The 13,771-nt window shown below is 34.5% G+C and overlaps 1 protein-coding gene across 1 annotated transcript; it reads left to right on the top strand.

The window, feature by feature from the left end:
• The first annotated feature begins 200 nt into the window (after positions 1 to 200).
• On the top strand, positions 201 to 3,702 carry LOC131633842 (uncharacterized). Its single transcript, XM_058904519.1, has 4 exons — positions 201 to 1,514; positions 1,592 to 2,644; positions 2,712 to 3,407; positions 3,486 to 3,702. The coding sequence occupies exons 1-4, from the start codon at positions 201 to 203 to the stop codon at positions 3,696 to 3,698; spliced, it is 3,276 nt and encodes a 1,091-aa protein (XP_058760502.1). The 3' UTR covers positions 3,699 to 3,702.
• The last annotated feature ends 10,069 nt before the right edge of the window (positions 3,703 to 13,771 follow it).

Raw genomic sequence — 13,771 nt, 5'->3', positions numbered from 1 at the left:
ACCATTGAAATGTGTAGGGAATGGGGTTATTTAAGGTTGTCTTTTTTACCAATGGCAAATTTGTAAGAGATGAAGGGGTATCATATGATGGGGGCGATGTTTTTGCTATAGCTGGTCAGGACCCAGATTTCTAGTCATATTTTGAAGCATGTGATTTACTTAAGTCTTTGGATGCTTCATTTATAAAGGAAGATGTGAAAATGTGGTGGAAGTCCGAACATGGCTCACTTGAAAATGATCTAAAACCACTTGTTAATGATGAGGATGCAACATTGTTAGCTATGTGTGCTGAGGAAACAAAGTCTGATATTGAGATATATACTGAGCCAAAAGACAATGTTAATTCAGAAGATAGTGAAGATAGTGAATCAAGTGAAGACTCTTTGGATGGCATACATTTTGAAGATAGTGAAGAGGAGAGGATGAATGATAATGATGAAGATGTAGGTGAAGAGATCAACAATTCTGGTGCAGGTGGAGTGGAAGATGGTGCAGGTGGAGTAGAAGATGGTGCAGGTGGAATAGAAAATGGTGCAGGTGGAGCAGAAAGTGGTGCAGGTGGTATACATACAGGAATGATGACAGCAGAGATGGAAAGGGAACACATAATTGATGATGACTACTTAACAGATGAGCTTGATAGTGGGGCAGATGATGATAGTGATGGTGGTAGGCCTTCAATGGTAAAGTTTAGGGATGATGAAAAACTTAGAAAGGAATTTAAGTTCAAGGTTGGAATGGAATTTTCATCTCTGAAGCAATTTAAAAAGGCTGTACTGGAACACAATGTGTTGAATGGGAGGGAAGTTAAGTTTGCCAAGAATGATGGGGAAAGGTGCAGGGTTATTTGTAAGGATAAGCAACAATGTGGTTACACTGTTTTATGCAGTAGAGTGTTGAGAACTGAATCATTCAGGATTAAGACTTTAATTCAGAAGCACAAATGTGGAAGGAAGTTCTTCAACAAGAATGCTAATGCTGATTGGGTGTCTAGAATAATTGTGGACAAGTTGAAGAACAATTCAGGTATGAAATTGAATGAGATTGTTTCTGATGTTAGATTGAGGTTTGCCACAGAAATTACTGGATGTAGGGCTTTCAAAGCAAGGCAAATAGCTAGAAGGGTTGTTGAAGGTGACTCAGCCAAGCAGTACACTATGTTATGGTCATATGGAGCTGAATTGAGAAGGGCATGTATAGGTAATACATTTAAGTTGAACATTTCTGGTTTGCCACCTAAGTTTGAAAGGTGTTACATGTGCTTTGATGGTACAAAGAGAGCATTCAAGAATGGTTGTAGACCTTTCATAGGATTGGATGGTTGTCACTTAAAGAACAAATATGGTGGAATATTGTTGATAGCTGTCAGTAGGGATGCTAATGATCAGTATCTTCCACTTGCCTTTGGTGTTGTGGAGACTGAGTGTAGAGACTCTTGGAGCTGGTTTATGAGGTTGCTTCTTGAAGACATAGGTTCTGATAATAGGTGTTGCTTCATTTCTGATCAGCAAAAGGTGTTATTTGTTAATCTTTATTTCCTTATATGTGATTATATGTGATTTTAAGTATTAACTTAGGTCTTTATATGCAGGGATTGGTGAATGTATTTGAGGAAGACTATCCTGAATTTGAGCACAGGTTTTGCTTAAGACATTTGTATGCTAACTTCAAGAAGAAGTTTGGGGGTGGTACACTCTATAGAGATCTAATAATGGCTGCAGCAAAGGCAACCTATTTTGAAGACCATGAGGCTAAGATGAATCAAATTAAAGAGGCAAATCCAGATGCCTATGAATGGATGAATGCTATTCCCAAGAATAAGTGGTGTAAGCATGCCTTTCCCTTCTACTCTAAGTGTGATGTTCTTATGAACAACCTAAGTGAATCTTTTAATGCTACTATTTTGATGCAAAGGGATAAACCTATACTAACCATGTTTGAATGGATTAGGAACTATCTAATGGGTAGGTTTGCCACTCTTAGGGAGAAGGTAGAGAATTACAAAGGAGTGATTATGTCTAAGCCACTTAGAAGGTTAGATAGGGAGATAGAAAAAAGTGCTAGTTGGCTGCCCACTTATGCAGGTAGATTAACATTTCAGGTTACTCATGTAATGTTCACAGATAGTTTTGTTGTGGACTTGGCAAAACATACATGTTCTTGTAATTTTTGGGACTTGGTAGGGATCCCATGTAGACATGCTGTTGCAGCCATTCATAGGAAGGTAGATAACCCCATTAACTATGTACACAAGTGTTATCATAAGTCTACCTATGTAACATGTTACAATGAAGTTATCAGTCCTATTAATGGCCAAAACAAATGGCCAAAGACCACTGACCCTGAAATCTTGCCACCTAGTTATAAGAGAGGCCCTGGCAGACCAAAGAAATTGAGAAGAAGAGAGGCTGATGAAGAAAGTCAAACAAGGTGGCAAAGGACTAACACAAGTCATAGGTGCAAGATTTGCTTTGAATATGGACATAACAAAAGGACTTGTAAGAAAAACAAACAGCTAGCAGTTATTGTTGGTGAAGTACCAAGAGATGTACCAAGAGATGTACCAACAGATGTACCAACAGGTGTTGCACCCACCCAAGGAAGCCAAACACCTAATGTGGGAACTTCTGGAGTCAAAAAAAGGGTAAGTAATCATACTAAATTGGTTACAGTTATTTTGGTTGATTTTCTTACAATTACATTGGTTGCAGGCTTCTGTGCAAATAGGAGGGAAATCAAAGAAGTCAAAGTCTACTGCAAATGTAGGAGGGAAATCAAAGAAGTCAAAGTCTACTGCAAATGTAGGAGGGAAATCAAAGAAGTCAAAGGCTTCTGTGCAAACTAATGATGTGCCACAACATGAAGCTGTAAGTGAGAATCAGGCTGAAGATGTGCAAGCTGGAGATGTGCCTCATAGCAATGAGAATCAAGCTGAAGATGTGCCTCATAGCAATGAGAATCAAGCTGAAGGTGTGCAAATTAATGATGTGCAATCTAATGATGTGCCTGCTAATGATGTGCCTGCTAATGATGTGCCTCATACCAATGAAGCTGTAAGTGAGAATCAAGCTAATGGTGTGCCTCATACCAATGAAGATGTGCCTGCTAATGATGTGCCTCATACCAATGAAGATGTGCCTCATTCACAAAACACTGTCAGTTCAGCTGAGGCAATGAAAAGGTATTGTGGAATTGATCCTGATGAATTGGAGGCCTTGTTAGATGATGAGGAAATACTTGACATTGCACCATTGAGAATTGATACTAGTCCTGTCAAGAGTAAAAGACCTGGTCCCAAGACCTTTATTGGGAAATGCCCCAAGGTTCCAAAAACTGTCAAACCATCCATTGCTCCAAAGGTGTCCAAAGCTGCCAACAAGCCAACTATGTCAACTATGAGTGACCCTGTAAGTTTGTAACAAACATTGATGTACCTTGGCATGCTGTGTTTATAAACCATTGTTAACTGTTTTTTGTCTTAACAGGTAAAGGTAATGATATCACCAAGGAAAAAGTCCAATCTTGCTGCATCTCCAATTAGAAAGAGTGATAGGCTAAGGACTTTGAAGGCAAAAAATATACCGGGGCCTGGAAGGGATCAAAATGATCCACTTGAAATTCCTGATGAAGACACTACTGTGAGCAGTGCTAGTGGGAGCAAGCCATGGGCTGACATCCAAAAGAGCATGACTCAGTGATCCATAATTGTCCTACTGTTTTGTTATTCACTTTGAAACATTTGTGTGATGTATGATGAACCACTTTTGGAAGTATCTCTTTTGTGTTGAACTGAATCTAAGCTGTATTATGAAGATGTATTATGAACCACTTTTGGATGTATCTCTTTTGTTTTGTACTGAATCTAAGAGCTTTGGTTTTATCAGTTGCTTTGGTTTTTATCAGTTGCTTTGGTTTTTATCAGTTGCTTTGGTTTTGTATCAGTTGCTTTGGTATTATGAACCATTTTATCAGTTGCTTTGGTTTTTCATTTATGTGTATCATAACAAACAAAATTGAAACAAGAACTACATTGTATTTCATTAAACCAGAACATCAAACAAGAACATCAAACAAATACATCAAACAATGAACATAACCAAACTACAATATTTTTCCAAACATAAAATCCAAACATAACCAAACATAACCAGACTACATTATTTCACAAGCCTAAACAACTCAGTAATTACACTTGAACACAAAATACAAATTAATCATACAGGACACAACAAGAACCAACATCTTTATTTTTCCATGATATTCCAATATTTTCAACTTGGCCTTTAAGTTCTTGTTCTTCTTCCTTGCATCCTCATACAATGACTTCATATATCCCACAGATTCCATGACATCAAACTCTGAATTCCTAATGGTAAGATCTTCATTTCCAGATTTTTCACCAACATCTTCAGCCCATATGAATAGATTACAAGTATCAGCATTCTTCCAGTAAGGACATCTCCAAAACAACCTCCCCTTATTTGCTCCATTGTTACATTGATACATCACCATCCGAGCTTGACACCCACAAAACCTACCACCAAATCGCGATTTCACTGAAACAGACGACATAGGTCACGATGGACGAAGAATAACTTGAAGGAATGAACGAAGAAGAAGCACAAAGTGACACTGATATAGGAAGTAGGGCAAAAGAAGAAGAGGAACAATGGAGGCAGAAGATGAAGAAGAGGAATTAGGGCAAAGGATTTGCAAAGGAATGACACTGTGTTGTCCCTTTAATAACACGCTGGATTAAAACAATTAAAAAATGGTTTAAAAAAATTCCACCTGTCTTGACACATCAGCAGCCGTTAGTGGCTTTTAACGTCAGGGACCATTTCTTTAGACGGAATATTTTGTAGGGACTGAAATTTGAAGGAAAATTTTAGAGGGACTTAAAACGAAATTTGGTAATTTTATAGGGACCAAAAACTTATTTAACCCATTATTATATAAGGCAGTATTTTTGTTTTTTAAGTCTAATAGGCGAATGGTCATATATTAAAAATGGTCATATATTTTTAAAATTATTCTATCTCTTTTGATAAATATAATATTTGAAATTTTACATCGTGTCCCCCGTTCCAAAACTTGGAATTAGTATGAATCGATGGTGAATGATCTCAAACTGATAGTATTGATTTCTGATGCGGTGGGACGGGTTAAACTTCCGGTGTTAGTACTCCAACGTCAAAATCAATCAAAATTTAAGATGAGTGTAGTAAATAGTGAAAGTCAAAATAGTGTATCTTAAATCTTGTGTGATGGCTTTTGTGCTTTGGACCGTTTGAATGAATTTACAATGCATTGAGCGAGGAGCAAATCTACATATATGAACAACGGACTTATGCCCCCACAAAGAATTTATGTTTACTTAACAAAATGTTATATCTTTTATTTTTTTCCATTAAAAATAGTTATTGCCTATATTAGCTAGCTAGTTAAAAAATTATTGACAAAATTTTTATAAAATTCTAATAGAATATGTTAGTAATAATGTTATTTATTTTTATAATTTAATAAATTATTTAACATTAAACAGACATTGTAATATAAAACATATTATATTTTAAAAAGAAATTTGTCCAACATATTATTGGTTATTTAAAAATATATATGTAAAATTATGAATTATATAATTTTAAATTTTATTTTATAAATATGTGTATACTATTCATTTGCCCCCGCCAATGGATTGTGCCTTTGGCCAATACAGAATAATTGCACCCAAAGTTTATAAAGCGGGTATTAGTCACAGAAGTCTTAGAAGTTGTGACCGATGTTTGAGGATGCTATTCACTCGTAGTCAGAAGTGGAAACACTTTGAAAGTTGTAAAAATAGTGGGGAACATGCATATTAAATGTCTTCCCATCATAGAAACGATACAATGCTCTTTCCTAGTGTGTAGCTTGAGATGACAAGTTAGGGAATAACGCATTTTATTGTGCATTCAAGTGCACTTAAGTTTGTTTACATCTCTAGCCGTTAATTCAATATTCTTTCAGTTCCATGCCTTCATATATATATATATATATATATATATATATATATATATATATATATATATATATATATATATATATATATATATATATATATATATATATATATATATATAAGAGTTAGTTTCTATTTGTGAGTGTTTTTCTCCCTTCTTTCTTAAGTACTAGAACAATTGCAACTCCTTGAACAAAGTTTCCATTCTTTCCCCATTACACTTTGCTTTCCCGTCAACTTTCGCTTTATCAAGTACCCTCCTTGCCTCAAGCTTTTCATAACTTCAACATTTCCTTTATCTTAGTCAACATGAGCAATAGTCACATTAGCTTGCCTAGCAATGGATCTCCTGTAGTTGTGGCGGGAGAATCTTCTGGTTCAAAGTCTTCCCCCCGAAATCATTGATTAAGCGACTTATGAGATCATATATATTACCCATAATTCTGATTCAGAGAGGCTTTTAGAGGTTCTCCAAATGAAGAAGCTTCCTCTAGGGATTTTGACTGTGCCTATCTTATTGATTTCAGAAATGCGAGTTGCTAGCATGAGGAAGGAAAATGTTATAGATTACATCGAAGGCTATCATAAAGCCTATAAGTCAGACCCTAGAGATACATATATCAAAGATCATTTGGAGCGTGGGACCCAACCAAATGGAGTTTGTTGGCTTCAACCCTCTTGACACTTTAAGGTCGACGAACAATCCCTTTAAGGGACCACACTCGTGGAGCCGAATGACATGGACAAATGCAACTGTGTGCCCGCATAGATAATGGGGACCCCCTCCATTTTAAGTACTCATGTGACCATAAATTCAGTCATTAACATGATCGATCGCCCTTCTAAATGGTCGGTCCTTCTGGTGGAATCGAAAAAAGGTATGCATCACCTTTGAAAGGTGTTCAATCCCCTTTTATGAGTGTCAGTTCACCAAGATAAATCTGTGACTGCCTCTATATGAATGCAAGGTGTAAGTGTTTAAGTACTTGAAAGTTTCCCACTCTCAACTTCAGCTGGGCTCCTGGACTTATATAAAGATGTTCTAATTTTAGCCCGAGTATAGGTTTTGGAAGCCTTCTCCTGAGTTATTTTTCAAGTTACTATATGTTGTTTACACTTCTCAGAATGATATTCGAAATCAAGGAATTATCGAGCTTCGTCAGCCCATTCCCTTGTTCGGGATGGGGCTTAGGTGGACAACCGGGGTACATTGTCTCAGAGCGGGGAATGATGGTTTTCATTTTCTTCTATCTCTGTAACGTTAGTTGAGATTTTATGCCTTTGCAAAAATAATAATACCTATATATTTAACTTTCCACTTGGAGCCTTTATTTAGATTGTTCTGCTTGATATATATTTTTCTTTTTCCTTATTTGTGGTCCCCTGACCCATCTTATGTGTTACTGGTCTCCACATTTTTTTATCTATTGGAAATTTCTTGTTGTGTCAGGACTTACTCATCGGTCATGTATATTTGAATATATTTGTCTTTCGTGCACTACTAGTGTCAGGTGCGTCTATCAAACTCTATGGTCCCAACTAGAGTTTCATTGTTACTAGCTCCGATCGAGAAGGCTTATTGTCGTACTTCAGTGTCACTAGGAACCGTCCCCGACCAAAGGTAAGGCTTGTGTCCCTGACCTAAGGTTTGGCCTAGTTCAGGGTGGACGTCTCCGGGCTCCACCCCCTATGCACTTAAAGTGGCTAATTTCTAATAGGGGGTGCACTAGCTACACTTGAACCGTGTTCACCGATTGCAGAATCTGCCTCAATAGAGTAACTTACACCATCTTGCAGAGTGTTATAAAACCCTTTGTGTTCACAATGTCTCTCGGTTAACAAATTAATTATTGAAATTACATTAAACATTACAAATTACTTAACTCGTTGAGAAATTCACAACAAAAGTGTATTCTATTTCTCTTTTACACACTATTCGGCTGACTATGCTGTTGGGGGATGTTAATCGATCAACCTCTCTCTATAGGGATACGTGTCCTTATTCTCGTGGACGCAATCTTCCTTTTATATGATCTATGGGTGTGCCTATCGTAAGAGTGTCGTTCGCATACCTTTGTTTGATTGGAAATATAGGGCGACCAACACCCTTGTGGTTATCCTGATTATCTATGACCATGGAGGTCAGTCCATCTCTTGATGACTATTTTTGACTATCTCTTAAGGACGATCGACCGAGTTATTTTTTCTCTTTCGTTTATTTACTTTGAGGTTGACGTAGGTCTTCGGTGATCACCCGAAATTAAGTTAACAAGGTGTGTGAAATGGATGTTGAAGACTATCCTCAGGGATTTGTCTGGGCTATCCTCGATCTGGAATACTCTAAAACCACTATTGGATAAAGGGATTCGATTTTTAAGAGTTTCTCCCGCATGACCTTTTACAATCAGCGAGGGTATAGTCTAGTTTTTCTTACATGCTATACTATCTCCAATCGAATTGGTGGAGCCAGGGTGTTTAACCTGCTAAGTCGGGCTAATAAAGACGCATTGGACGATGTTCTCACCCGAAGTTACTAGAAAGCTGAGGCACCTTCCTACCACCTGCTCTTTCCCATTAAGGGTGAAGATCTATTATTTCCGCGAGGGCAAAGCTATCTAATTACCGAAGGTCAATGAATATCTGCCATCGTTTGCATTTACATATGACTGACGATGGATTTATTGCCCGACTATGCCAGGTTAAAAATTACGACGGGAAATCCATCGTACATGAGGTATCTCATATGCGTTTCTCCAATGATAGAGATTGCGAAAATCATCTACAACTTTACACCTGAAGCTCTACCCGTCTTCTCGCTTCGAGAACATCCTAGTAAGACTCGATCCTCGTTTTTGCGACTTAGTATCACTAGCTGCTTGAAGAGGTGTTTCGACGATGGATCACCATCATATTTCGCGGCATTATGGATCTCAGTGATGAAGATAAAATACGGTGGAATAAAATCAGAATATCTAACCAATCTCCTTATTAGTTGAATGTCTTATTCTCTCGGCTCCGATAAAGATTTTACTTTGGATCAACGATGATCTACTTGTGAAATTTTACGGTAATTGAGAGTCAATTCCCACAGACGGCATAATTGTTCTATTCTAGAACCATATTTTAGTTAATATGTATCTATAGTGAATGATCTTAAACTAATGGTGTTGATATTCGATACAACAATGCGGGTTGGACCTAGAAGGTTAGCAGCACCCCTAATATATATATATATATATATATATATATATATATATATATATATATATATATATATATATATATATATATATTTGATAAATTCAATTGTTGTCCATGATATATAAACCACCACGCGTGCAAGCAAATGTATGATTTTCAATCATAACTCACTCTATCACCTTCTTTTTTTTGCAATATTAACTTTACAAATCCATCTCCGTGCAATCACACAAGAGATCTACACCACCATATTAAGAATCTACACGAATAGTTATGATTCTTGAACGAAATAATATTATTTATAATAAAATAATATTTTAAAAACTTTTTGTAATTGATTGATTTATTTTTAAAAAAATATTATATATTATTAAATATACAACACTATATTTTTATACAGTTTCGTATATGGTATCAATTTTTAAATTATTTTATTCTCTCTTATTTTGTTACATCAATCATTATAAATAATATATTTATATTTAATGTTGGAATATAGTGTTAATATTTAGGTGTTTAAATAACACCGACTTTATTTTCAAAAGAGGATTTCTCCTACTTGTATTAGGATACTAAAAATAACATGGATTATCAATTAATTAATCTATAATCAAAGTCTTAGAGAAAAAGAATCTCTTTGACCATTTTTTCATTTCTTTCTGATAATCGAAATAAAGTAATCATATCGAGCTATTCACACATGAAACTTAATAAATTATTTTGGTGTTTATATTTGTTGAAGTATGTCTTAAAATCTTTGTTGATATATGAAGAGAAAGAAAACATGTTTCAAAATTGTCAAAAATAAAAAAAATCGAAAAATAATCTAGTTCGAACAATTTACAGATATCGAGTTCGGTCGGTTCGGTTCATTGATCCATTCATCAAAGTAATCATATCAAGCTATTCACACGAGACTTAATAAATTATTTTTTGTTTATATTTGTTGAAGTATGTCTTAAAATCTTTGTTGATATACGAAGAGAAAGAAAACATGTTTCAAAATTGTCAAAAATAAAAAAACCAAAAAATAATCTAGTTCGAGCAATTTACAGATATCGAGTTCGGCCGATTCGGTTCATTGATCCATTCATCAATGTTAGAATATTTTATATTAATTTGAAGATCATATAAATGAATATAAAAAAATATTATAAGATATTTATAATATTCTAAAGATATTGTAAAATATATATTTATAATTTTCTATAAGATATATATTTATAATAGTCTAAGAGATATTATAATATATTTATAATATTTGAGAGATATTATAAAATTATAATAATATCTTATATTCTAACAATTAAGGAGATATATTTTGGGATTTGTTATGAATTTGTTGGATTTTGGCTATTATAAATATGTATTTCTTCTATTATTTTAGTGTGACAATCTTATAATTTATATAACAACAAGGGAGAATAAGAGTTTAGGGAATTCTAAGGGAAAACTTAGAAAGACAAAAGTTTTTGAGAAACCTTTGGAGTTATCTAAGGGGATTGATAAATACTTTTAAACACCTTGGGTTTGAGTGGTTCTTATATTGAGAGTTGGAGAGGTTGAGAAACACTTGGGTAGAAAATAAGGTTTGTTCTTTGGGAACTGCAAAAACTATTTTCTTATAACTCATCTGTAATCTCTTATAACAACTGTTTGAGTATAGTGATTTGGAAGACTGCTCTTTCCTTCAGAGTAGATCGCTTGATCGAACTGGGTAAATAAACCTTCGTTTTTTTCTCGCCTTATTCTGTTATAATATATGTGTACGAACTATTATTGTTGTAGAACGTTTATTTTGGTTGCTACTATTTTTTGCTTCTCAAATTGATATTGAATTTTATAGTAATTCACAACAAGTAGTGCGGTGAGCATGAAGCAAAGAGGTACTGTTTACAAGTGAGCACCATGGTTAGTAGATGGGAGATCAAATTTTTTTTTGGAAACAACAACTTTGGATTGTGTAAAATTAAGATGCAAATAATTTTAATTCAAGAGAAGTGTATTGATGCTTTGAAGAGTGAAACTTTGATGCATGCGGGTTTTACACAGGTACAGAAGACCGAGACGGTGGATAAGGCAAAAAATGCCATTATCTAATGCCTCGGGGATAAAGTTCTAAGAGAAGTCTCCAGGGAGAAAGCAATGGTTTCCATGTGGGCAAAACTTGAATCATTGTATATGACTAAGTCTTTGACTTACAAGTTGTGTCTGAAACAACAATTGTATTCATTTCGAATGGTGGAGCATAAATCCATAGTTAAGCAACTTACAAAATTTCACAAGATTAATGATGACCTTGATAATATTGAAGTGAATATTGATGATGAGGACAAGGCTTTGCTTCTGTTGAGTTCATTACCCAGATCCTTTGAGCACTTTAAGGATGCCTTTCTTTATGGTAAGGAAGGTACTATTACTTTGGATGAAGTCTAGACGATGGTGAAATCCAAAGAATTTTCAAAGTCGAAATATTTGAAGATTGAAGATAATGGTGAAGGCTTAAATGTGTCAAGAGGAGGAGGTGAGCGTAAATGGATGTCAAAATCAAAGAGGTATGACAATTCAAAGGTAAAATGTTTTAATTGTCAGAAAATCGACCACTTTAAAAGAGATTGTCCTGAGAGAAAGGTCAATGGAGATTCTGTTTAAGCTGTAGGTGCTTTGGCTGAGGAAAGTTATGAGGATGTCGATGTACTAGTAGTATCGAGTTTGGAAACTAAAGATAGTTGGGTCATTGACTCAGGTTGCTCTTATCACATGTGTCCAAGAATAGAATACTTTGAAACTTTGAAGATGGTGCAAGGTGGAGTTGTTCGCCTCATAGATAATAAGGCTTGCAAAGTTCAAGGTATTAGTATGGCCAGATTTAAAATATTTGATGGTCGTGAACTTCTTATTCACAATGTGAGGTATGTTCCAGAACTCAAGCGAAATTTGTTATCTATAAGTATGTTTAATGATCTAGGCTATTGTACTAGAGTTGAACATGGAGTGTTGAAGATTTTGCGTGGTGAACTGATTATTGCTAAATGGTTTAAAATATGTGGTCTATATATTTTAGAAGGTTCAAATGTTGTTATTTATTCATCGTTAACTAGTGGAGGCTTTCATGACAAGGAAGAACTATGAGATTTGATTTTAAGGTGTTATGAATGCATTGAGAAAGTTTTAGAGGAGTATAATGAATTTTGCAGAAATCAAGGGATAAAAATGCATGTTACCGCTGAGTTGTTATTGAGTTTTTGAAGAATAGCTGAAGATAAAACAACTCACTTGGTTGGTAGAAAATTTCTTCAGAGGAAGAATAGTGAAAACCAAGGGAGAAACCTGGTAGAAACTATAACGGAGAACACTCAGTTTAAGGTGGAGTTTCCTACTATAGATACTAGTAGTAGTGAGAGAATGATTACAAAGATCTCTGATTATCATTTGACTCATGATAAGGTAAGGAGGATTATTGTAGCATTTGAAAGGGACGGTTATGCTAGCCTTGTATATTATGTTTTTAATGTGAAAACATCCGGAGTCAAGGGTGGTTGAAAAATCATACTTGTAGGCTTGTTAAATTACCTAGTCAAAAAAAGGTAATTGGGAACAAGTGGATGCAAGTGGTGAGATCCAGATTTAAGGGTTGTTTGAATTTGATCAAGGTTATTGATTAGAGTTTCAACCTGGTAGAGAGCAGTAATATTGTTGATAATTAAATTGGTATCAACATAGTTTTAAGTCAAGGTGGAGATTGTTAAGTATGTCTTAAAACCTTTGTTCATGAAGAGAAAGAAAACATGTTTCGAGATTGCCAAAAATCATAAAGTCAAAAAATAATCTAATTCGAGTGATTTACGGATATCGAGTTCGATCGATTCGGTTCATTGATCCATTCATTAATGTTAGAATATTTTATATTAGTTTGGAGATCATATAAATTAATATAAAAAATATTATAAGATATTTATAATATTTTAAAAGATATTATAAGATATATATTTATAATATTTTATAAAATATATATTTATAATGATCTAAGAGATATTATAAGATATTTATAATATTTGAGAGATATTATAAGATTATAATAATATCTTTTATTCTAAGAGTCAAGGAGATATGTTTTGCGATTTGTTATGGATTTGTTGTATTTTGTCTATTATAAATATGTTTTTCTTCTATTATTTTAGAGTGATAATCTTAGAACTTACAACAACAAGGGAGAATAAAGGTTTAGGGAATTCCAAGGTAAAACTTAGAAAGACAAAAGTTTTTGAAAAACCTTTGAAGTTATCTAAGGGGATTGAGAAATACTTCTAAACACATTGGGTTTGAGTGATTCTTATATTGAGAGTTGGAGAGGTTGAGAAACAATTGAGTAAAAAATAGTATTTGTTCTTTGAGAACGACGAAAGCTATTTTCTTGTAACTCATTTGTAATCTCTTTTAACATCTTTCTGAGTATAGTGAATTGAAGAGTTGTTCTCTCCTCCAGAGTAGATCGTTTGATCGAACTGGGTAAACAAACCTTCGTCTTTTTCTCGCCTTATTGTATTATATTATCTGTATACGAACTAT

The sequence above is a fragment of the Vicia villosa genome, unplaced genomic scaffold (assembly GCF_029867415.1).
Source record: "Vicia villosa cultivar HV-30 ecotype Madison, WI unplaced genomic scaffold, Vvil1.0 ctg.001179F_1_1_3, whole genome shotgun sequence".
Taxonomy (NCBI): domain Eukaryota; kingdom Viridiplantae; phylum Streptophyta; class Magnoliopsida; order Fabales; family Fabaceae; genus Vicia; species Vicia villosa.
Note: the sequence above shows the minus strand (reverse complement) of the source record. Positions and strands in the feature narration are given on the sequence as shown.